The sequence below is a fragment of the Brassica napus genome, chromosome A1 (genome assembly GCF_020379485.1).
Source record: "Brassica napus cultivar Da-Ae chromosome A1, Da-Ae, whole genome shotgun sequence".
Classification (NCBI taxonomy): domain Eukaryota; kingdom Viridiplantae; phylum Streptophyta; class Magnoliopsida; order Brassicales; family Brassicaceae; genus Brassica; species Brassica napus.
In genome coordinates, this window is record NC_063434.1 from 13,054,113 (window position 1) to 13,077,059 (window position 22,947).

The window sequence follows — 22,947 nt, forward strand, 5'->3', positions numbered from 1 at the left end:
GTCGAATATGAAATGACGAAATCATATTAGTTGGTAAACTTTCATGAGAAAATAAACTATGGGCGGTTAGAAGGCTACTAAGTTTTATAATAGGACCTTGTGGGCTTTGTCGGAGTCACCATTCACCGGTGGAGCAGACAAACCTGCAACTTTCTGTATTTATGGTTTTTTCTTCAACATCTATTCACTACAAGAAAACACAATTATAACGACGACGGTTTTCGTAGTTATTTTGTCGTAAAATAGGGTTTACCACGAATTAACTACAGAACGAAAGCCATTTCATTTTTAAACGTTTGTCATAACGTATATTTCCTCGCTAATTCGTCGTAAAGTAGAGTCAACAATTTTCTCGTAAAAACCACGTAAACTATTTTCTCGTAAAAGACACGTAAACGGTTTCCTCGTGAAAGCCACATAAACTGTTTTGTCGTAAAGAACATATAAATTAATTCCTCGTAAAGTACACGTAAATCATTTCTTCGTAAAGTACACATAAAGGTTTTCCTCGTAAAGTACACGTAATTTGTTTCCTCGTAAAGCAGACGCTCAATTTCGTCGTTATTTACACGTACATTTACGACGAATCTGAGTGTCTTTCATGGTAAATTCCTCGGTAACAATTTTCAGTTTCCTCGTTAATTAGACGTAAATTAGCTACAAATTTGCTTCGATTCTTTATTTTTTACAAAATAAAAAATATAATCAAATATATTTTTAAATTTATTTCAAATTCTTAAAAATTTAAATAATATGAATAAATACGAAAATATTTTACAAATATTTAAGTTTCAAATTTATAATACAAAACAAAAAGAAGGAAAAAAAACTAAGGGTTGTTGGTGTGGAGCTCGTCGAAGAACTCCTGACTCCTCCTCTGCACATCTTCTTCATTGTGGGATGGTTCTGGAACGGGATTTTGTGTCCCCATCGCCGTCAACATGGTCTCCAGCTGAGGATTTCCAGCCGCTATAACGTCTAAATAATCCTAAACTTAAGTCATACGAGCTGTGAACGAAGACCGCGTCAAGTTCAACTCGGAATGCAGCTAAGTGACTTCATCAGCCCGTCTCTGACCATAAGACGATGTCGCTCTTGGGACATTGTTGACGGAACCAATCCCCAACGTAGGTCCCTTTTTCATAGAGTCAGCGTTAAAAAAAAAGATTAATGTTAGTAATAAAAAATTAGTTTAAATGAATAATAATAATAAAATAAAAGATTTAAAATGTTTTACCTCCTTGTAAATCTGATCCACTTCAAGTGTGGATAATGTGACCGGTATTCCATCCGAGCAACCACCTCTTTAAGATTTTCTCGAGCAACCACCTCTTTGTATATTTTCTCGGACCTAGAATCTACAAATTACCCAGCCTTGTTCTTGTGGATCCTCTCGTAAAGATCCTTAAGAGACGGGAGAACTCCCGTCTCTTTGGCCTAACAAACATTTAAGAACTAAAAATATATTAAAAAAAAATTAATTAAAATATTTACCATTTCCATACAGACACCAGCATAGAGTTTTTGACCCGTAGTGTGAAGCATCGGCCTGTTTCCCTGCTCATCTTTCATCAGACGGGAGGCGGAGCAACTGTTGGAGACTTTAATGGACGATGACAGGTTCCAATAACGGATGAGGCCATCCCACACAGCCTTGGTGAGCTCATCGGGTTTTCCCTGCTCATAACCCTTCAAGATCCAATCATCCTTCCAGTTGGATACCGTGTCCAATAATCGAGCTTTCGCCTTCCCGATAAACGCTTTCTTCACCCTCTTTTCACCCCTATGAACCAATGATATTTTTGCTGTAAGAAGACAAATTACATTAATAATTAGTTTTAAAATAATAAAAAGTCGTATTAATAAAAAGAGTTTATATGATTAATTTCTGTTCGGATGAGCATCGGGGAAGTAGCCTTTGATGACTTCGGTTACGTTCCTAGCGATAGAAACGTCAACCCCAAAAACAAAAAAAAAAGTATTTAAATTATTTATTTTTGTTATAAAATAATTGCACAATAAAAATGTAACGTACCAAAAAGTTTCGTCCGGTCGGTCGGGGTCTAAGACTGGTAAACCTCCTCTGCCTGGCTGAGCGAGAAGGTACTCGCGGTGTACATAGCATATGGACCACTCGGCGGCACCAGCAAATTGGGATGAATCCCGGCCGCCATCGGAGGAGGTGCCTCCTTTGGAACATGATCATGATGTGCGGGTGGCGCATCAAACCGAGGAACCGGTGGTGGAACATATGGAGAAACCGGTGGTGCACCAGAAGGAGGCGACTGAGAGACTCTCTGAGAAGACTGAGAGTCGGGGACGGTCTCCGGAAACAAAGAACTGGGAGCTGAAGAAGATGATGCGCACGAGTACCAGGCTCACCAAACATCTGACTGTAATGTTGTGTACGCTTGCTGGTCTTTCGAACCATCTGAATTTATTTTTTAATTTTCATTATTAACCATATAAAACATATAAATAGATTATTAATTAACAATTAAAAATCATCATCCTATATTATCAACAAATTCCATAAACCTATCTACAAATTCCCTACACTAACCACGTAATCAACATTAATTACCCTACACCTAAGCTATAAATTAGAGAGGAAGTATAGAGGAATACCTTGCTAGGAGGAGGAGAGGGAATGACTACAAAATGAGAAGTGATTTACTTCGGGTATATATAGAGACTTATAATTCGCCGTAAAATCCTCGTGAAATTATTAAGGCCTGCGTTTTCTTTTTTACGTTTCCGTCGTAATTAAAGACCACGTAAATTTATGAGAAATTAGCAAGGCCCGTGTTTTCCTTTACGTGTTATTTACGAGGAAATAACGAGGCATGTGTTTTGTTTTACGAGGAAAATATGTAAATCCCTATAGCCAAAACCCCAAACCCAAGGCCCGTGTTATTAAATTTTGTCGTAAAATCCTCGTTAATTAACGAGGAAATAACATGCCCGCGTTTTATTTTTTACGAGTATTTTACGACGAGTGTTTTTCAATTTACAAAGAAAAACCTGAAAGAAGACACTGGCACCAGAATAGTCCTTATCAATTCCAAAGAGCATTTGAAGCAGATCAGAACTGTTCCGGTGACAGTGCACTCCCTTCAGGGTTTTTTAAACTATTGATTAGTTTTTTTTTTGTGCAAGTTTTGAATTGGAGGGGTGTTCTTATTTATAGAAGTAGTTGTCGTAGTAAAATCCTCGTTAATTAACGAGGAAATAACAATGCCTGTGTTTTTGTTACGAGTAAATAACAAGGCCCGCGTTTTTCACTTTCGTCGTAAATTCCTCTTTAGTTGACGAGGAAATAACAAGGCCCGTGTTTTCTTTACGAGGATTTTACGATGCAATTATGCAAATCCGTATAACCCAAAAGTGTTTTTCAATTTCGTCGTAAAGTACTCGTTAGTCTACGAGGAAATAACAAGGCCCTTGTTATTTTACGAGGATTTTACGAGGAAGATATGCAAATCCCTATAAATCGAAACCCCAAACCCCAAGTTCCTTAACTTCATCACAAAAATCTCTTCTTTCTAAACCCCAAACCCCCAATTGCCTTACACAAATCAAATTATATAATTTAATTTTCATGATTAAATAAACTAAACACATGCATTAAGTCTGAAAGTAAATCATATTAAAGAAAATTACATCATCATTCGGGTACATCATTGACATTCTCGTCATCACTAGAAACATAATCATTTTCAATAAACTCATCTTCAACAGCTTCGTCCGTCGTATCTTCAGGAAGATCTTCGTACTCACGATTATGCGGATCAATAAGAAGGATGTCATCAGTTTTTTGTTCAGGTTCCTCGACTTCATTGATGTGTTCTTCTTGCAATGGTTGTTCTTCTTTACCAATTATTCGTCCACGAGGTGTAACTTTGATAACGGCAAACCAATTGATTCATGATTCTCTCATCCAAGGGTATGAAAGGAAGCTGACTTGATATGCTTGAGAAGCTAATATGAAATGCTCGAATTTGTTGTACCTTCGTCCACCATTGACATCAACTACACTGAATTTGTTAAACCGAACACCTCTGTTGATGACGGGGTCGAACCAGTCACATTTGAAGAGGACACATCTCAGCTTCAGTAACCCTGGGAATTCCACTTCAATAATCTCTTGTAAGATCCCGTAGAAATATGTTTCGCCTTTCACACATATTCCATAATTACTTGTCGTCCGCTGTATACCATACTCATATATATGAAAAGTAAAGTCTCGTGTGAAAAACATCGGTGATGTTGTGACCTTTGCAACTGGACCTTAAACTAATTCATGAAACCATGTGGGGTAATCTAGATCGTCATAATCAACCTGCAAAAATAAATAAAACGTTGAAATTAATTAATCATACTAACGGTGAATACATATCATGTATGCCAACTTACAAAATTGGATTAATACCTGACCCTTCAACCACTTAATAAAGTGTTGATCTTTCCTTTTGTCTACCTTACTTTTGGATATACCTGGGATTGTTTTTTCGACTTGAGAAACAAATAGGCTGTAAAATTATATTTTCTATTAATTAATCATTTGAAAATTATATAATTAATTTAAACATATATGTGTTAAGAAGTTTCAATATATGTTACCTTTCAAAATAACACATCAATGAATCCTTGCAATTGAGTAGAATATAAGTGTGTGCACTATGGGCGTCTTCATCACACGACCACCAAACCTCTTTCAATTTCCCACCGAATCGCCAATCTGGCAAAAGATGTCTGGAACACCAGCAACTTCACATGTTGGCGCGACACCACCATCATCATATCTTCTTGGAGCTCTTTTACGGGTACGTATTTTTGGTGCAAAGTATTACGATTTGAAGTGAGATATTTCTTATGTCATACTTCCAGCAATTATAGAACCTTGAAATTTGGCGAGGTTTTTTGCTTTTTCCTTCAAATATTTCATGGCCCACTCATACTAATACATCCATCTGTAATGAAGCAATGCCTCCGGAAGGTGAACAGCTAGATGCTCCATGACGTCAAAAAAATGCCGGAGAAAAGATATTCTCCAAGTTGCACAGTAAGATGGGAATGTTCACATGAAGTTGTTCTACGACATCCTCTTTAAGAGTGTGTGTGCTCAGATCCATAAAAATGCTCCAATGCGTTGTATATTCCAATTAAACACATGATTATTAGTCATATTAGTTATTTGTGCATATTATAGAGCAATAAAGAAATTAATGTGTATATTACCTGCAAGTGCTTCATGTACATTCGTTGGAAATAGCTCCGCAAATGCAAAGAGAAGTAGTCGTTGCATAAAGACATGATAATCATGACTCTTCGTCCCAGAGAACTTTTGACCCTTTTCAAGACATCTAGAGAGATTTTAAACATACCCATCAAGGAACTTCACTTCTGATGCCATCCAGTTGAACAACACTGACTTTTGTTCGAAAGACAATCTGAATATCGAAACGGGAACTTGTCCATTTCTTTTTATATGTAACTCGCTTCTTGAACAAATATCAGCAAGTCCAACCTTGATTTTTTTTGTTCTCTTTTGTCTTCCTTGGGACATTCAATATTGTATTCACGATGTTCTCAAAAAAATTCTTCTCTATATGCGTCACATCGAGGTTGTGGCGCAAAAAAAAATCTTTCCAATATGGGAACTCTCAAAATATACTCTTCTTGTGCCAGTTGTGTTGAACTCCGTAAAAATCAGGTATATTACCGGGAACATGCCAATTACCACCACAGCGAACTGTTTCTTGAGCTCCGTAGTAAGACGATTTGCGCTTCAGTTGAAACGCATCTGTCATTTCATTACAATATGGACAAGATAATCTCCCATGTGTAGTTCATCCAGACAACAATCCATAAGCAGAAAAGTCACTTATGGTCTTCAAAAGCATCGCTCGCATCGTAAAATTCGTCTTCATTGAGAAATCATACGTCCTCACCCCTGTTGACCACAAATCTTTCAACTCTTTTATCAGTAGTTGTAGAAAAACATCCATAGACCTTTTTAGATGTTTCGGACCAGATATTAATATGATTAAGAATAGAAACTCCCGTTGCATGCACATCTCCGGTGGCAAGTTGTATGGCGTAAGAAAGACTTGCCACAATGAATATTGTCTCCCTGACATTCCAAATGGACTAAATCCATCTGTGCATAATCCAAGATACACATTTTGGCTATTGCTAGCAAATGTGCATAATCCAAGATACACATTTCGGCTATTACTAGCAAATTATGGATGTACTTTGTTAAAATGTTTCCAAACTCTTGCATCTGATGGATGAGTCATCTCACCATCCATCTGAGTATGCTCGGCATGCCATCTCATCCCTCCATCAGTCTACTTAGATTGGTACAATCTTTTCAATCTTTCTGTAATTGGTAGGTACCACATCTTTTGGTACGGTACCCTATTATGTCCTCGTCCTTGAGGTTTGAATTGTGGCTTTTTGCAGAATCGACATTCTTCAAACTTCTCATCATCTTCCCAGTAGATCATGCAATTGTCGTTGCAAACGTCTATCATCTCCGAAGGCAACCTAAGATTATAAACCAGTTTCTGAATCTCACAATAAGAATCAGCAGACACACTGTCTTCCGGCAAATACTCTTTAAACAAGTCTGTCAATGCATCCATGCAACTTCCAGGTAGATTGTGATCAGTTTTAATATTTAACATTGTAGCAGCCAACGACAATTTAGAGAAACCTTCTCTACAACCACTGTAAATTGGCTGATTCGCAGCATCTAACATTTCATAAAACTTTTTTGCATCTATGTTAGGTTCTTCAACTTCATCATGAGCAACAAATGCATCACCTACCATATCATGAACCCTATCATAATCTACCATATGTTCCTCCTGATGGTAACTATGTTCATTAGGCAAATGATCAACTGGTTCATCCTGAAAATTGATATTACTACTACTAGCTTCATTACCATAATTATAACATTTTCCATGTTTAAACCAGATATAGTAATGTGGGGTGAAACCTCTTTTTATTTAAATGCTTCCATACATTTTCACTTTGCCAATTTTGAATTGTTGCATTTCCAACATGGATAGAACATTTTACCGCTTTTCTGGGCGACCGGTGTAGAATCTACTTGATGCATAAATGTCTCCAGCCCTTCGAGATATTCTTTCCTCACTCTCCCGTTAGTATATCTGTGCGTATACATCAACCTCGCAACTCGAATATATTCCCACCACCCGACATTTTTTTTCTTTTTGGTGTGTTTCAAATGAAACACAAATGCCATATTTATAGGAAATTTTTGAAACTGGTAGGTTAAATTTACTAGGAAATATAGTTAGCTGGCCGAAACAAAAAAAAAACATGTTTAAAACTAAAAAGTTGGTGCACTTGAGATTTTGACGTTAAATATTTTGTCGTAAAGTCTTCGTTACAGTTACGTCTACATTACGACAAATCCTTGTTTCCTCGTAAAAACCACGTTACGTTGCGTCGGTTTTACGACAAAATTTTATTTTCGTTAATTTACGACAGTATTACGTTGATTTATTTTTTCCTCGTAAAGTTCTCATAAATAGGACGTAAACTTATGAAGACTTTTTTTCCTTGTTATTTTTCCTCGTTAAAGTTTCGTTTTGTTGTAGTGGTTGGATTTTTCAAGCAATACGATAAAAGAACTATAAATAAAATTCCTAAAATTTAAAATGTTATTTGCGTCTATATAAGTAAAAAGTCGTTGTGAAAAGGGATAACAGTTTTTTTGGTAAGATAACGTGAACATATGGTAATTGTGATAAAATCATGATAAAAGAAAGAAATTCTATAAGCGAGTTTTTGTTTGTTAGTTATAGAAGTATACAGATTGACTGATGGTGAGCAGGAAAAGGGATGGCTGTTACACCAAAGTTTAAGCAAAAAAAAAGGATGGCTGTTAGATAAAGTCACAAAATTAAATTGCATAGTAATCTTTTTCTTTTTTTTTTGAAACTGTAGTTATCTTTTTCTTTTTGAACGATTTTCAGTACATATAGTTTTGGAATGATTGATATAGTACGAACTATATAAGAAAAGAAACATATTTAAAAGAAAAAATTGCCAAAACGGAATAGAAAAACAAGTACATTGTCCCTTTGCCATAAATCTCTTTTTGGTCAGATTTGGACTTAGGTACCCCTGATGAACTTTGAAAAATCATATCAATTATTTTAAGAATCCTAAAAATATGGAAAAATATACAAAATGTATATAAACAAGAGACAAACATATGAAAAATACTTTGGTTGACTAAATAATTGTGGAACACAATTTCATATTTTGGTCTACCGATGGCAGAAAACATAATCTAGTGTCTACGAGGATGTAGATTGCATATTCGGTTAACTACATAAATATCTGCAAACACCAGAACTTTAAATCGACCATTTGTTATAATTCTAGCATGATAGAATTGAACGACTACTCTTTCTTTTATTTCTGAACTACGGTAGACATGGTAGAAGTAAACGACTACCATAACTTTTATTTCTGAACTACGGTAGATTTGATTAACTATTATTTCCTAATATAACTACAGAGGCCAAATGACAAAATCTGCCATGTTTCACGATTCTGCCATAATATTATTCCATAATCTACCACATTCCTTTATTCTTCGGACAACGTAATGTACGTTCTACGAATTTCGAATTGTATATTTTCCTTAAATATCTCCATAATCTGGTAAGAGAATATCTTCTAAATCTATTTTCCTTAAATTTCGTGTATTCCAAGTAAATTTTTTTAAAAAAAATCGTGGTCTTCTTCTTGGTGAGAGGATTTTGATATTTTTCATCCAAAAATTTTGAATTTCTTGTTGAAGAAGATGCATATCTATGCTTCTTGTGGGTTGTGGAAATTTGATCCCCTTAAAGGATGGAGATTTGCGGTTGATAAGAACAAACGAGGTAGAGTATTGTACATGGAATTGACAAGTTCCTTTGAAGACCTAAGGCGTATGGTTTTAGAAGATTTTGGAATTGACCAAAACCTTGTCGAGCTTGAGTTAAGCTACTTACCTATGGAGTTAATCGGTTCAATAGACTGTCCCCCAGTTATCATTGAGAGTGATCGGCAAGTCAAAAAATTTCTTACTTATGTACGTGGAAAAACTTCTACAAGGTTGTGTGTGTCTACTTCACCTATCAGTGGAAACAACAGCAACATTGGGGTTGATAATGAGAAATCTAGCTCGCCTATCAGAGAACAAGGTGAACCTTCCTCGTTTCCACCTCGAGATGACAGTGTTCGTTCATCTGAATCAAGCAAGGATGTTGAAGATAATTCCAATTCAAACGCCAATAAAGAAGATGATGTTCTCGCCATTAAAGCAAAAGAAGACGATAATGGAAAAAGTGTTCGGTTTTCTTTGGTGGATGTTGTGAAGAGGGGTGAAACGTTTCAAAACAAAACCATGTTGAAAGCAACTATGGAAATGTCGGCAATGACGCATAATTTCGATTACAAAGTTGTGAAATCTGACAGAAACCTTTGGTACATCCGATGCAAATACAACCCTTGCAAATGGAGTGTTCGAGCTGAGGGGTTATCAGGTTCCACATATTTCATCATCAAAAAATATGTGGCGGATCATACATGCGCTGCGTCGAGTATGAATAATGGTGGTCGGACAGCTTCTGCAAAGACAATTGGCAGTCTAATAATGCATAGGTATGATGGTGTGAAAGAAGGTCCCAAAACAAATGATGTCATACAGATTATGAGGATGGAACATGGATGTGAGATATCTAAGTCCTTAGCATGGGATGCTCGGGAGTTTGCAATTAGCATGGTTAGAGGTATTCCAGAGAAGAGTTTTGGAAAAATTCCAAAGTACTTGCACATGCTGAGAGAAGCTAATCCAAGAACGCATACGTTTTATGAAACCGATGTTGATGGTAGATTCAGATTTCTCTTCGTTTCGTTTGGCCAATCAGTACGAGGTTTTCAGACAGCCATGCGACAAGTTCTTGTGGTAGATGGGACATTTTTGAAGAGCAAATACAAAGGGGTCTTACTTGCTGCGACCGCTTTAGATGGAAACTCTAACTTGTATCCTGTTGCGTTTGCGGTTGTGGACTCAGAAAATGATCGTTCATGGGATTGGTTTATGAGACAACTAAAGGTTGTTATTGCGGACGAGCATTCTCTAGCTTTTGTGTCAGACAGAAATGCCTCACTTTGTAAGGCAATAGAGAATGTGTATCCTCTTTCTCATCATGGAATTTGCATCCACCATTTGTTGAATAATGTGGTCACACATTACAGAGGAAAGAGACTGGCTGGATTGATTGCAAAAGCTTCTAAAGCTTATAGAGTCATTGATTTTCAGAAGCGATTCCAAGCTGTCTGCAATATTAGTCCAGCTATTGGAAAATATTTAACAGATGCAGATGTTACAAAGTGGGCTCGCTGTCAGTTTCCAGGATTCAGGTATGACATCAGAACGACTAACCCAGCTGAATCAATAAACTCTGCTTTGCGCACACTAAGAGAGTATCCAGTCATTCCTTTGTTGGATAGCATCAGAGAAATGCTGACCCGTTGGTTCTTCGAACGGCGCACACGAAGCAGGAAGCACAGCTACTGACCAACTCCTTTGGGACCTCTTAAATTAATGCTTGTAATTGGCTTCATTTCCCCACGCATCAAAAGAACACGTAACTGAAAGGTGACGGTGCGAGACAAATCAGGAAAAAGAAAATTATACATCCCTCTCACTTATTTATTGTGACTGAAAAGAGTACCTTTTAAAACAAACAAGAACTCAGAATATAATGAGAATGACCAGACATTATGTTATTATCAAAATGTCATATAATGACGGTTAATATTAATACAGCTTTTAAGGCGGAGATTTAGCACTAATCCGGAACAAATGCTAAAATAGACCACAAGAGAAATAAAAAATTTCAAATAGAGCCATGCCTTTTTATATTTAAATTTAAATTTAATTTAATTTTATTATATTTTACTAATACATGCCATTAGCACTATTTTACCCATAATATGATCCGGATGCAAATCCGAAATTCAATCCAATTTTAACCAAAATTTTTTTGGGAAAATTGTTTTTTTAGAGCAAAAAAATGGTAACTATGTCCCTTTATACTAATCTATACTACTTTATGTCCCATTAGACTAATTTTTTTCAAAATGGCAGTAATGCCCTTAAAATTGTAATTTTTTTATTCCTTTTTCGTTTTTTTTTTTATTTTTTGTTCCTTTTTCGTTTTTTTATTTTTTTTTAAAAAAATCGATTTTTTTTTCAAAATATAAAAGTGAATATTCCCAAATATTTTGTTTCCATATTTTTAGGAACTGATTTCTTATCCGTAGAATACAACTAATATGTAGAAATCGGTTTCTACAGTTTTTTAGAATTATAGTAATGTTTAGATTTTGATTTCTACATGTTTTAGATTTATAGTAAATCTGTAGAAGTAGGTTTCTACGTGTTTTAGATTTATATTAATGTGTAGATTTTGATTTCTAAAGATTTTAGAACGATAGGTTAAGCGCGGAATGTGTATTCTAAATATTTTTAGAATACTCCTATTTACGTAGATCACGTATTCTAAACATTGTAGATTCAATGAAAAAAGTGGATTTCGTTTTCTACTTCGTAGAATGTCATTTCTACTTTATTTAGAACATAATATGAAATTTATAATTTTTACTTTTTTATAACTGGAAAAAATATCACTAAGTTCATATAGGTATTTTATCAAAAGTTACTATTTTTCCAAAAAAATTTTGTTTGTAAAACTATTTATTAAATTTATTTTCAAAAATATTAAAGGGTGTTATAGGAAAATATGACACAAAATATAGATTAGTCTAAAGGGACATAGTTGCCATTTTTTTGCTCTAAAAAAACAGTTTTCCCAATTTTTTTCTTCTCATTTTCTTCTCCATTAATAGTTCTTTCAACTTCAAACAAAATCAAAAAAATTCTTTAATCATCCACAAATCTTTTTATCCTAAATCGATCAACCCATAGTAGTATTTAATATTATATCCTACCCAGAATCAAATTTCGTCTTTTACGTATGAGATTCAAGATAAAAAAGAACACAGAGTATTACTAGTACAACTAAAATGAATATAACTATTATATATAAATTGAGTATAACCAGTATAACTGATACAAGAAAAACACGTATAAGTAATACAATTTTGCAATTAATATTGTGATGTTTATTTTGTTTTTAGTGTATGAAGATGGTAGAAAAGAGTACGATGTAGAACCAATAAGACATATTGGTCTAATCTTCTCCGCGTGCATGTGTCAAATACATGAATATTATACTTTTAATAATATTTTATTTGAATAATTATTTATTTAAAAATTGTACTAATTATTCTAGTTATACTATTTTCGAAAACAATCATCTTTATCTTTTTGCTCTCGAGGCCAAAAAGGTAGATGCGGAGCAAGAAAAATCTTCAACCATGGCTCTAGAAACGCAATTCACTGGAAAGAAGAAGAATGAGAGAGTGTAGGCGACAAGTAAGAGCGATTCGCCGGTGACAAAGAAAATGAAGAAGGAGGGATGGTCCTTGTCGATTCCAAACAAGCGGGCTTGCAACCATGAGAAAGAAACCATATCTCCACTGGACCCTTAAGACGTTCTTTCCCCGGAACCATCAACGGTTTTGCCATCTCAGCCCGCTAGTAAGCCCCATAATCACCAAGTAAACCCAAAAATCCTCTGCATCTAGTATACTCACTTTCAGGATTTTCCACAAAGAGTCCTTCTCTTGCAGAAGACGATGAGGAGATTGGGTCTAACAACATAGATTCGCAGCGCAGCTAATGACACAGAGGCGCCAAGAACGGTAAACCATTAAATTTGAAATCATTTTGTATTTTGATTGTTCTGATAGGATTCAACAAAGGTCTCCTTTCTTATCAAATTGATAGCTTTTGGGGTTACTTTTGAAAACTTATGTTCCTTATAAAACTTATGTTCCTTTTGGTATTAAAACTTATGTTTCTTTTGTTGTTAAACATATTTCTTTTGGGATATCTTTTGAGACTATTAAAACGTATGTTCTTTTTGAAACTTATGTTCCTTATGAAAAGTTTGTTTTTAGTTTAAATTAGGGGTGTTCAATCCGGATATCGGTTCGGTTTCGGTTCGAGTTTTTTCGGTTTTCGGTATTTCGGTTAGTAAAATATAACTACCATTCTAAATCCATATTTACTTCGGTTCGGTTCGGTTTATATACCGTCGGTTTTCGGTTTATTCGGTTTTATACCAAAAAACATAATTATTTTGTTTGATATTATATTATATAAATTTTAAAGTCATATTGTCAACACAGTCATTTATTAAAAATATATTACATGTTCAAATAAATGAACAAAAAAATAAAAATGCTTCTACCATCAAATAAAATAATCAAATCTATAACTAAAATCAAGCTTGAAATTTTGAAAATAAAAATATGAAGCAAAACAGAAACATGAAAGAAAAGTTTTTCCACTCTTTCATATTTAGTGTTCATTAAAGTCATGCTTTTTTAATTAAAAATTTTTCATTAATTATTGTTCATCAAATTTATAATCTTTATATTAATTTAGTGAAGACTAAAATAAAACAAAAAATAAAAAAAAAGACTTAGAAAATAAGATGTCTGAATTGCGATGTATTGTTATTTAGTTATAGTTCAAGTGTTTTACAAATTAAGGTTTTTTATTACTATAAAATTATGGTAATAGTTATTAACACAAATTTAACTTATGTAACAAATAGACTTTCATGTATTGTTATAAAATAGATACATATTTACATGTTTCTACTTTTAATCGGTTTTGTTCGGTTTATTCGGTTTAATCGGTTATATACCAAACCATATCCAAATCCTACGGTTTTTATAAAATTATATCCATTCGGTTTATATGGTATATACCAAAACCAAACCATATTGTCTATTTCGGTTCGGTTCGGTTCGATACGGTTCGGTTTTACCATATTGAACAGCCCTAGTTTAAATTTACAGATATTTTAGTCTAACTAATACAACAAGTTCAATTACACAATATTATTTAAGAATGGTATAACTACTCGACATTAATGTTTCAACCAAAATGTTTAAAACATGATAAACATTTAAAACGAAATAGTACTATATAAAATTACAAGTACTTGTACCAGTTTTCTAGCTGTACTGGTTGTACATAGTTGTACTAGTTTTTGAGTTTTATTAGTTTGCATAGTTGTACTTTGGCAGTGAAATCAAAAAATATTAGTTGTACCCCATAACAAATACAATAACATCAGTTGTACCACTTATTTATCTTTACATGCATTCTACAGGTTACAATGAAATCATCACTTTCGTAAAGATGTATTTCATCTATGTTCTCCAAAAATTATCTCGACAAACAATTTAACAAATCTTAAACGTATAAGGTAGATCATGTAAACTTATGTGGTGGTGTAAAAATTGCCAAAAAAAATCATTAAAAATAATAAGCAACCTATCTAAACACTTACTAATTTGGCCATTTGATTGTTTTTTCATATGTAATACCCAATGAAATATATAAATTTCAGAAGCTGAATAGTTTTACCAGTTATACACTTGTCTAGTAAATAAAACATAGTTGTACCAATTATACCAGTATAACATGTATGGTTTGATATATAGTTTGACCAGTTGTATAACATGTCAACATGACTAGTACGTTTCGTATGAACAATATCAGTAATACTACATTAGCTATACCAGTAAAACCAGTTGTTAACAAGTTTCGTGTAATGAGTTGTACCAGTTGTACATTCGTGAAGAAAATTTTATTTTACAATTTCATGATTCATACTTTAGTAACTTTATATTAAACCTTATAATATTACTCATTGCGTTTACATAGTTTTTACATGACTAAACCGAAACAAACAACAATAAGAGAGAGACATAGAGAGAGAGAGAGAGAGAGAGAGAGAGAGAGAGAGAGAGAGAGAGAGAGAGAGAGAGAGAGAGAGAGAGAGAGAGAGAAAAGTGAGAAAAAGGAGAAAAAGGAGAAAAAAGAGAGAGTACACTTACCAAGTTATTGTAGAACCAAGGAGGACGCAGATGTATTATTTCTCGGTGTCCTAAACTGTAGAAGGGCTCTAATAAACAGAGGAAAAGGTTTGTGGATGAAGAGTTGAAGAAGAGAACTTTTCTTGTTGAAGTTTGTGGTGGTTGAGTGTAGTTGAAGGTGTTATGAAGAAGAAGAAGAGTGGCTAAAGAGGATGTGGGACCCAGGCGTGAAAGATAAGGAGAGATGATTGAAACAATGGTGAATATTAAACATAGTGAGAAGATCCGACAGTCTGGGTTAAGTTTCATTAATGGCAATGTTGTTAATATTTCATCTCTTTCTTTCTTCTCATGATCCAACGGCTCTCATTGCAACAGAGATGGACTGATCGAGTGGTTCCTGTTGACCAATCATCAACGACCAGTTTTATAACATGTCAACATGACTAGTACGTTTCGTATGAACAATATCAGTAATACTACATTAGCTATACTAGTAAAACCAGTTGTTAACGAGTTTTGTGTAATGAGCTGTACTAGTTGTACCTTCGTGAAGAAAATTTTATTCTATAATTTCATGATTCATACTTTAGTAACTTTATATTAAATCTTAGAATATTACTCATTGCGTTTACATACTTTTTACATGACTAAACCGAAGCAAACAACAATAAAAGAGAGAGAGAGAGAGAGAGAGAGAGAGAGAGAGAGAGAGAGAGAGAGAGAGAGAGAGAGAGAGAGAGAGAGAGAGAAAAGTGAGAAAAAGGAGAGAGTCTACACTTAGGCCATGAATATCGGTTGGACAAAAAACAGAGTCCTTAGGATATTTTAATCATATTAGTAGTTTAGGACAATTATAAGGACTTTGGTTAATTTATGTGATTATTAGTGGGACTTTTGTTTGGTCCTTAAGTATAATATTTTTTTTTTGCAGAAACTTAAATATATAAGATAAAACAAATTGAATAATTAATAAGAAAATCAAATTTTATTCATTTAATTAGGAAATTTCAAACATTTTATTACATTGCAATTAAAAAACAAACACAAATAAAAAAAAAGGAAACACACATTTTATTCATTATATAGCAATTTTAACCTTACTTTTAAATTGGAATATGTTCAAATTTAGCCCATATATGTTCAACCAAATCTTGTTTTAATTGTTGATGGGTATGTGGATTCCGAACTTCTTGCCGACGAGCAATTGAACAGCCGGTATTTTTTGATCTTTTAACAGTAAAGTTTAAATCCTCATCTTCAAATTCTTCCAGAGTGTTTGCATCTTTTTCATCTTCGACAATCATATTATGAAGTATGATACATGCTTTCATAATATTTCCAATTTTTTCTTTATCCCATAACTTATAAGGATTTTTGACAACGGTAAATCTTGCTTGCAAGACTCCGAAGGCACGCTCAACATCTTTACGAACTGCTTCTTGGGTTGTAGCAAACTTTGTCTGCATTTCAGTTTGAGGTAGCCGAATAGATTGAATAAAAGTTGCCCATTTCGGATATATACCATCTGCTAGATAATATGCTAGATGGTACTCTTTTCCGTTGACATAATAGTTGACTTGTGGCGCGATGCCATTAATAACGTCATCAAAAACAGGCGATCGATCAAGAATATTAAGATCGTTCATAGTACCTGGAGCTCCAAAGAATGCATGCCATATCCAGAGGTCATACGAAGCGACAACCTCCAAGACAATAGTTGGTTTTCCGGTTCCGCGTGAATACATTCCTTTCCAAGCGGTGGGACAATTCTTCCACTCCCAATGCATACAGTCGATGCTTCCAATCATCCCCGGAAATCCACGTTCCTCGTTCTCATATAGAAGTCTTTGCAGATCCTCCGGTGTGGGATGTCGTAGGTATTCATCGCCAAACAAGGAGATGATTCCCGCGGTAAAATTGTACAAACATTTTCGAGCAGTTGTAGCAGCTAGACGTATATACTCGTCTACCATATCGGCCGCACCACCATATGCCAATTGTCGAATTGCTGCCGTACATTTTTGTAGAGGTGAAAGACTTCCTCGTCCGGTTGCATCTTCTGACGGTCGGAAATACGGAATTTCTGTGGAGAGGCGATGCACAATACGGAGGAACAAATTTTTATTCATCCTAAACTGTCTCCGGAATAAACTAGTAGAATATGTGGGATTGTCGGAAAAATAATCATTCCAAAGCTGGTTATGGCTTCCTCTCGATGTCTCTCAATAAAAATACGCTTTTTCCTCTCTTTTGGTTCTGGTATAGGATCATAGTCCTCTAAAAATTCTTCAATGTGGGTATCGAAATCATCATTATCATCATCTCTGTGGTAATGATAATGAGATGAAGATGCCATTAAGGATAAATAAAGAGATGTGGTTGTGATAGTTTAGAAAATGAGGGAAAATAAAGAGAAGAGAGATTTGAGTATTTGTTTTGACAAGAGGAAACTCATATTTATAAGCTAGAATCTTTATAACTCCGTGACTTGATAATGAAAGAAACAATGACATGTGATGGAGAATCTTGTCACGGGTTATTACATTTCCTATTAACATGTGATTGGTAGGTGTAAAAAACGTGTGTAACTACCACCAAAAACCAAGCATCACCAAACATGGATAGAAATAACAAGTCTTAAGAGTTCATATTACATTCCAACCATGGATCTTACACACCAACCATCACAGATTGTATACATTACAAACATGGATCTTAGTTCATACATATTACTAGCATTCCTAATTAAATACTACAAACATGGATACTACCATTACTACAAGAACCATAACACCTAGACCGAGCTCAAACCCATAACATTTTTTGGCCAAATCAGAGACAGTTTTCTCAAGCATAGTCACCTTCAGCTCCGTCTGGTAATGGAGATCTTTTACCTGGTTTAGTTCAGACTCGTAGTCACTAACACCGGCAATATAATCAATCTTATCTGATAGCAGAGCATACTGTGTACCTAAAGCTTTGATCTCCTCTGTCGCCGCTTCCTCCCAGCACTTGTATACATGGCAGTCTCCATCGTCGATGTTCTCACATGAGTAGAACCTTCTCCCCGTGATAGATGTCCTAAGAACCGGTTCTCCACCGCAGTAGCATTCCCTGGGGAAGCCGAACTCAACCTCCGGCTGCGGAGGGTACTGAACACGCGAAGCTTCAATATCTGCTTGGTCGAGCATAATATTCATTTCTGTCGAGCAGTGGTCACTCTCTGTTGTGTTCCCTAAACCATAATCATCCGATTGAGACGGTTGCGTGTAGCTATAATCCAAACCCATGACCTGAGCATAATAAAACAGGACACACGTCAGTTTTGTATAAAAATTAACATCACAAGCATCACAGTTATGTTAATAAAACATTCTCATATTTTTAAACGTAACACAAGCACATAAAACATAAGAGAAGCATTATCATTATTTAAAACATAACATCACATATAACACAAGCACATAAAACATAATCCACGACATAAGCTACATTTTCATACATATTAAACAAGACAGAGTTCGGCCAAGAGCTTGTTCACAACGGTTTAAGACAGGTACTTAATTAGAAAAACTAGAAGAGTTCGGCCAAGAGCTTGTTCATTACGGTTTCTTGACTCTCACTTAGTGGACTGGTCTTAGCAAGGAGAGTGTCTAATATCGCCATCTTAGACAGCTTCTCCTTCCTAGCCAAATCTTCACACTTGAGCTCGTAAATGCTCTTATAGTCCTCAATAGCCTTCCCTTTACTACTATTCCTGCTTGCTTTCGCAGCTTTGATACCTTCAGGACGCACTGGTGCTTGTGGACTCTCCTCACCTACATGAGCGCCGGCAGTTTCAGAATTCACTTCACCACTCTTTCTCTTTGCACCGGTGGGCGTAGGTGTGTTAAGGCTTATCCACTTTTGCTCGTGCCGCAGGACACACCACGCGTGCTCGAGGTTAAACTTGTGACCCTGATCAGCGTAGAAGATTTGATGAGCCACATTTAGTAAGTCATTGTCACTCTGACCGCTGGTTATTTGTCTCTCTGCAGCAGAGAATGCGGCACAGAACTTGTTCGTTTGATCATTGATTCTGTGCCACCTCTGCTTGCAGTGAACATTCTCTATCTTCTCATGAAGAGTTTCTGCAACAAACTCATCAACGCGTTTCCAAAAGGTCTTTAACTTCATAGAATTTCCGACAACAGCGTCCTTTGATGTGTTAAGCCACGCACTAATCACTGCCTCGTCATCACGCGGCGTCCATTTCCTTCTCACACGTTCCACAGGTGTGTCCTCAGGTTGGGAAGGACCCTCAGGCTCTTGGGAACTGAAGGGAGGGTTTTCAGAGGCGCCAATGTCGACACTGGAAGGATAACTTTCATAAGGAAAGTTATCCTGAACATTGTTATTCTGAAGGTTGTTAAGAAGCCCCACATAACCAGAGTTTGGCCTATATGGATTCCTTGGATCCATTGGAAGAAGAAGAGAAGAGATTATAGAGAATGAGAAGAGATTTTAGAGAATGAGAACAGATTAGAGAGAAGGGAAAGACGATTTGGAGATTTAATAGGGGAAACTTTAACAAGTAATAACTCCAAAACCAACTAACCATTATCTACCTATGTCTAATCAGGAGTTATTACTATACTACAACTACGAAAGCTATCAGCTCTAGATTAATGGATCATTAAATTTTACTACGAAAGCTATCAGCTCTACTACAACTACAAAACCTATAGAAGTCTAAATGGAACAACAATCCAAGCAGACAACACCATTTCGTTAAAGTAACTTCTAAACCAAACTATAGAAGTCTAAATGGAACAACAATCCAAGCAGACAACACCATTTCGTTAAAGTAACTTCTTAACCAAACTATATATATATTTTTAAAACTTGGTTTTTTTTTTTGAACCTGTCAGGTCTCTTGCACAATCGTTTACAGTGTGATTAACTACAAAAGTTATAAGAGTGATCAATAAGTGTAGTTACTTCAATACACATTAACAAGTGTTTCGTAAGCTATCAAAAACCTACAAACCATTTAAGCTATCATCTCTACGTAAATACAAATCTAAAACATATCATGTTTCGTAACAAGTTTCATAAACCATCTAAACTACAGAGCTATCGACGACACAATAACAAAGACAATTGTTGATACGAAACAACTACAAAGCTATGAACGATCATCATCATCATTCAATAAAGAGACAGAATGTAATATACTTAACTTATTATCACAACAAAGATTCACACGAATACAGGCGAGGAAACAATCGAGAAACTGAACCTAATCAACAGAACATATAATCAAAATATAGAATCTGGGAAACCAAGTACGACCAACTACATCGATAAAATGACTGTAATCTACCAAACATATCCTCACAACTAAAATCGAAGAACCCATCACGCGGAGGAAGTAGATCGAGAACGACAAAGGAACACATACCTTTTTTAATTGAAAACAAACGGCAGGAATGGGCTTAGAGACAGGCTCCGGATTGACTCGTGAGGGCTTCGTGACCGATTCGGGGGAGATGAGAGGAGAGATGAGAGGAGAAAACAGCGATCACGTTGTCGGTGTACTATCGCCACATGAGTCGCCAGAGAGAGAATCGGAAGACGGTGAGATCGATAATCTGAAACGAAACGAGGGTTTCCCCTACCCGACGACGCCGTTTCATCTCCACTCGACAGCTGGCAACGAAGGACGACATAAGAACGACCTTAGTTAAGGCTCGTCCCGCATAATTAAACCCATTTTCGATTTATTTTTCGGCCCAAAATATGTAAGGACCATGATTTGGACCACCGATAATCATGGCCTTACCAAGCTATTGTAGAACCTTACCTGGGTCCGCCCCTGTGTATTTGTATATGTATATCAGTTTCATACTCCCTCTGTTCCTAAATATATGATGTTTAGTTAAAAATACACATATTAAAAAAGGTTATTTTTTGTCTAGAAAACAACATTAAAACTATAAAATAAAATGATATTCAACCAATTATAAAATAGATTGTTAAATATGATTAGTTGAACAGTTTTTAATAAAATAAAAATTACCTAGAAAAGTGAAAACATTTTATATATCGAAACATTAAATTTTTTTAAAACATCCTATATTTAGGAACATAAGGAGTATTAACGTGATCAAATTAAGAACATTAAATCTTGAAAGATGATGGGTGAAAGATTCAGAAGATATGGAGTACTCACTTCCCCATTTCTGGTCCCCTAGTAAGAAATTTATATATATTTTTGTATTTGTTCCTTTCTTGTTGCCATTTTTCATTCCCCCCCCCCCCCCCCCCCCCCCCCCCCCCCCCTCTTTATCTCCCCCACATCTGCAAGAATCTATCAAGAAAATCCTCATCTTTTACAATCCTCATCTTTTACAATTCACACTCACAACCCTATCCAATACATTTAATGTGATGAAAAAAATCGGTCGGAGGAGAATCTTTGATAAGTCTAAAGTATGATCAGTATCTTGCAGAACTAGTTTGAGTATATCATAAAAGTAATGATTTTGGTATTCCGTTAGTTATAAAAGTATATAATTAATCACCTAGTATGAACTTAAAAGAAAAAAGGTTACTAATCATGTACGTACATAGTATTCAAAATACGTACATACTGTATATGACTAATCTAAAAGTATATGTATATCTAGAAACTTCTGTGAAATAAGGAAAGATACATGCATATGTTATACTTGTAATTTTGTATGTCATAAGGAAAGAGACATGGTTACTAGGGACTACCGGAGGTCCGGAGCTAATGATAGAGGCAAAAACAATTGATATGCTGATGAGCTGTAGACAGAAGAGGAAAGGGGGCAACAAATCTCCAACTTGCAAGACAAAAATAAAAGCCAAATTTTATATACAAAATCAAAAGAGAAATAATGATATTCTCCGTAAAGGAAAGCAACTGGCTCCAAACTATTAAATATATCATTATCATTTTATTAAAATAATAAATTTTATATAAAAAATAGTTTTAAAAAGCATATAAATATATACATGTATATGTTCTCTTGGAGCTTGTGTGTACCCACATCAGTCATGTTTTTGATTTGTCATGTAAACTAAATTATCAATACTTTGCCAGTCTGAGATTAGAGTTCGGTCCAAATGATTACCATGATAAATTGTAACAGACTATCTGTCTACTTCTTGGCATTAGTCAGAAGACATTTCAAACTAAGGTCAGACAATGTGATAATCCATTATATAGCACTAAGTGTGTTCTTCACGAAGCTGGCCGGATCACCTAATAAAGTATATAAAAAACATATATACTATGTGATAACTTAATATATCACAATACTGCGATAAAACTAATCAAGTTTTAACATCGGTTAGTAAATCACAGAGAATTTGTCTTTATTTCGTATTTTATAATCGAGTTAATCATATGCTCAAAGTAGTCCAAGATATGTTTATAACGATCACATAAACGAATGCAAATGAATTTTCAGAATACGTACAGTAAAACTTGATCCATAGTCTTCGCTAATAGATGAGTCCTCAACCACTTAATTTTCAAAACCTCCTTAGTCTTTTCGAAACATCTTTTGAGTCTAACAAGAACCAATTGCCACAACTTCTTCCACATGACATGTCTCTTTGTCTAAGAACCACAATATACACTGAAGGCCATGTTTTACCTAGAACACACATATTTATATGGAGAACATTGGATTCACACATTTTATTTAATGAACTCAATTTAACCCTTAATTTACAAATCCCACCTCCTACCTTAGTCTTTTCGAAACATATTTTGAGTGTAACAATTAGGAACCAATCGCCACAAATTCTACCACATGACATGTCTCTTTGTCTAAGAACTACAATATACACTGGAGACCATGT

At 35.1% G+C, this 22,947-nt stretch overlaps 2 protein-coding genes across 6 annotated transcripts; one reads left to right on the top strand and one right to left on the bottom strand.

Annotated features, from left to right (window-relative positions):
* Positions 1–741: 741 nt before the first annotated feature.
* Positions 742–21,326, bottom strand: LOC111200425 (putative nuclease HARBI1). 5 transcript variants are annotated; one of them, XM_048776452.1, is made up of 4 exons: positions 15,088–21,326; positions 2,036–2,431; positions 1,495–1,805; positions 742–1,358 (listed from the first exon to the last, which is right to left on the bottom strand). In XM_048776452.1, exon 1 carries the CDS (start codon positions 17,196–17,198, stop codon positions 16,173–16,175), a length of 1,026 nt encoding a protein of 341 aa, XP_048632409.1. In that variant the 5' UTR covers positions 17,199–21,326; the 3' UTR covers positions 742–1,358; positions 1,495–1,805; positions 2,036–2,431; positions 15,088–16,172. The 5 variants fall into 5 exon arrangements, with proteins under 5 accessions (XP_048632409.1, XP_048632401.1, XP_048632402.1 ...); XM_048776444.1 differs by having other exon boundaries at positions 1,495–1,939; XM_048776445.1 differs by lacking the exons at positions 742–1,358; positions 1,495–1,805; positions 2,036–2,431 and adding an exon at positions 2,441–4,342.
* On the top strand, positions 8,858–10,621 carry LOC106363339. The gene has a single exon (XM_013803094.2). The coding sequence runs from the start codon at positions 8,858–8,860 to the stop codon at positions 10,619–10,621; it is 1,764 nt and encodes a 587-aa protein (XP_013658548.2).
* Positions 21,327–22,947: the final 1,621 nt, after the last annotated feature.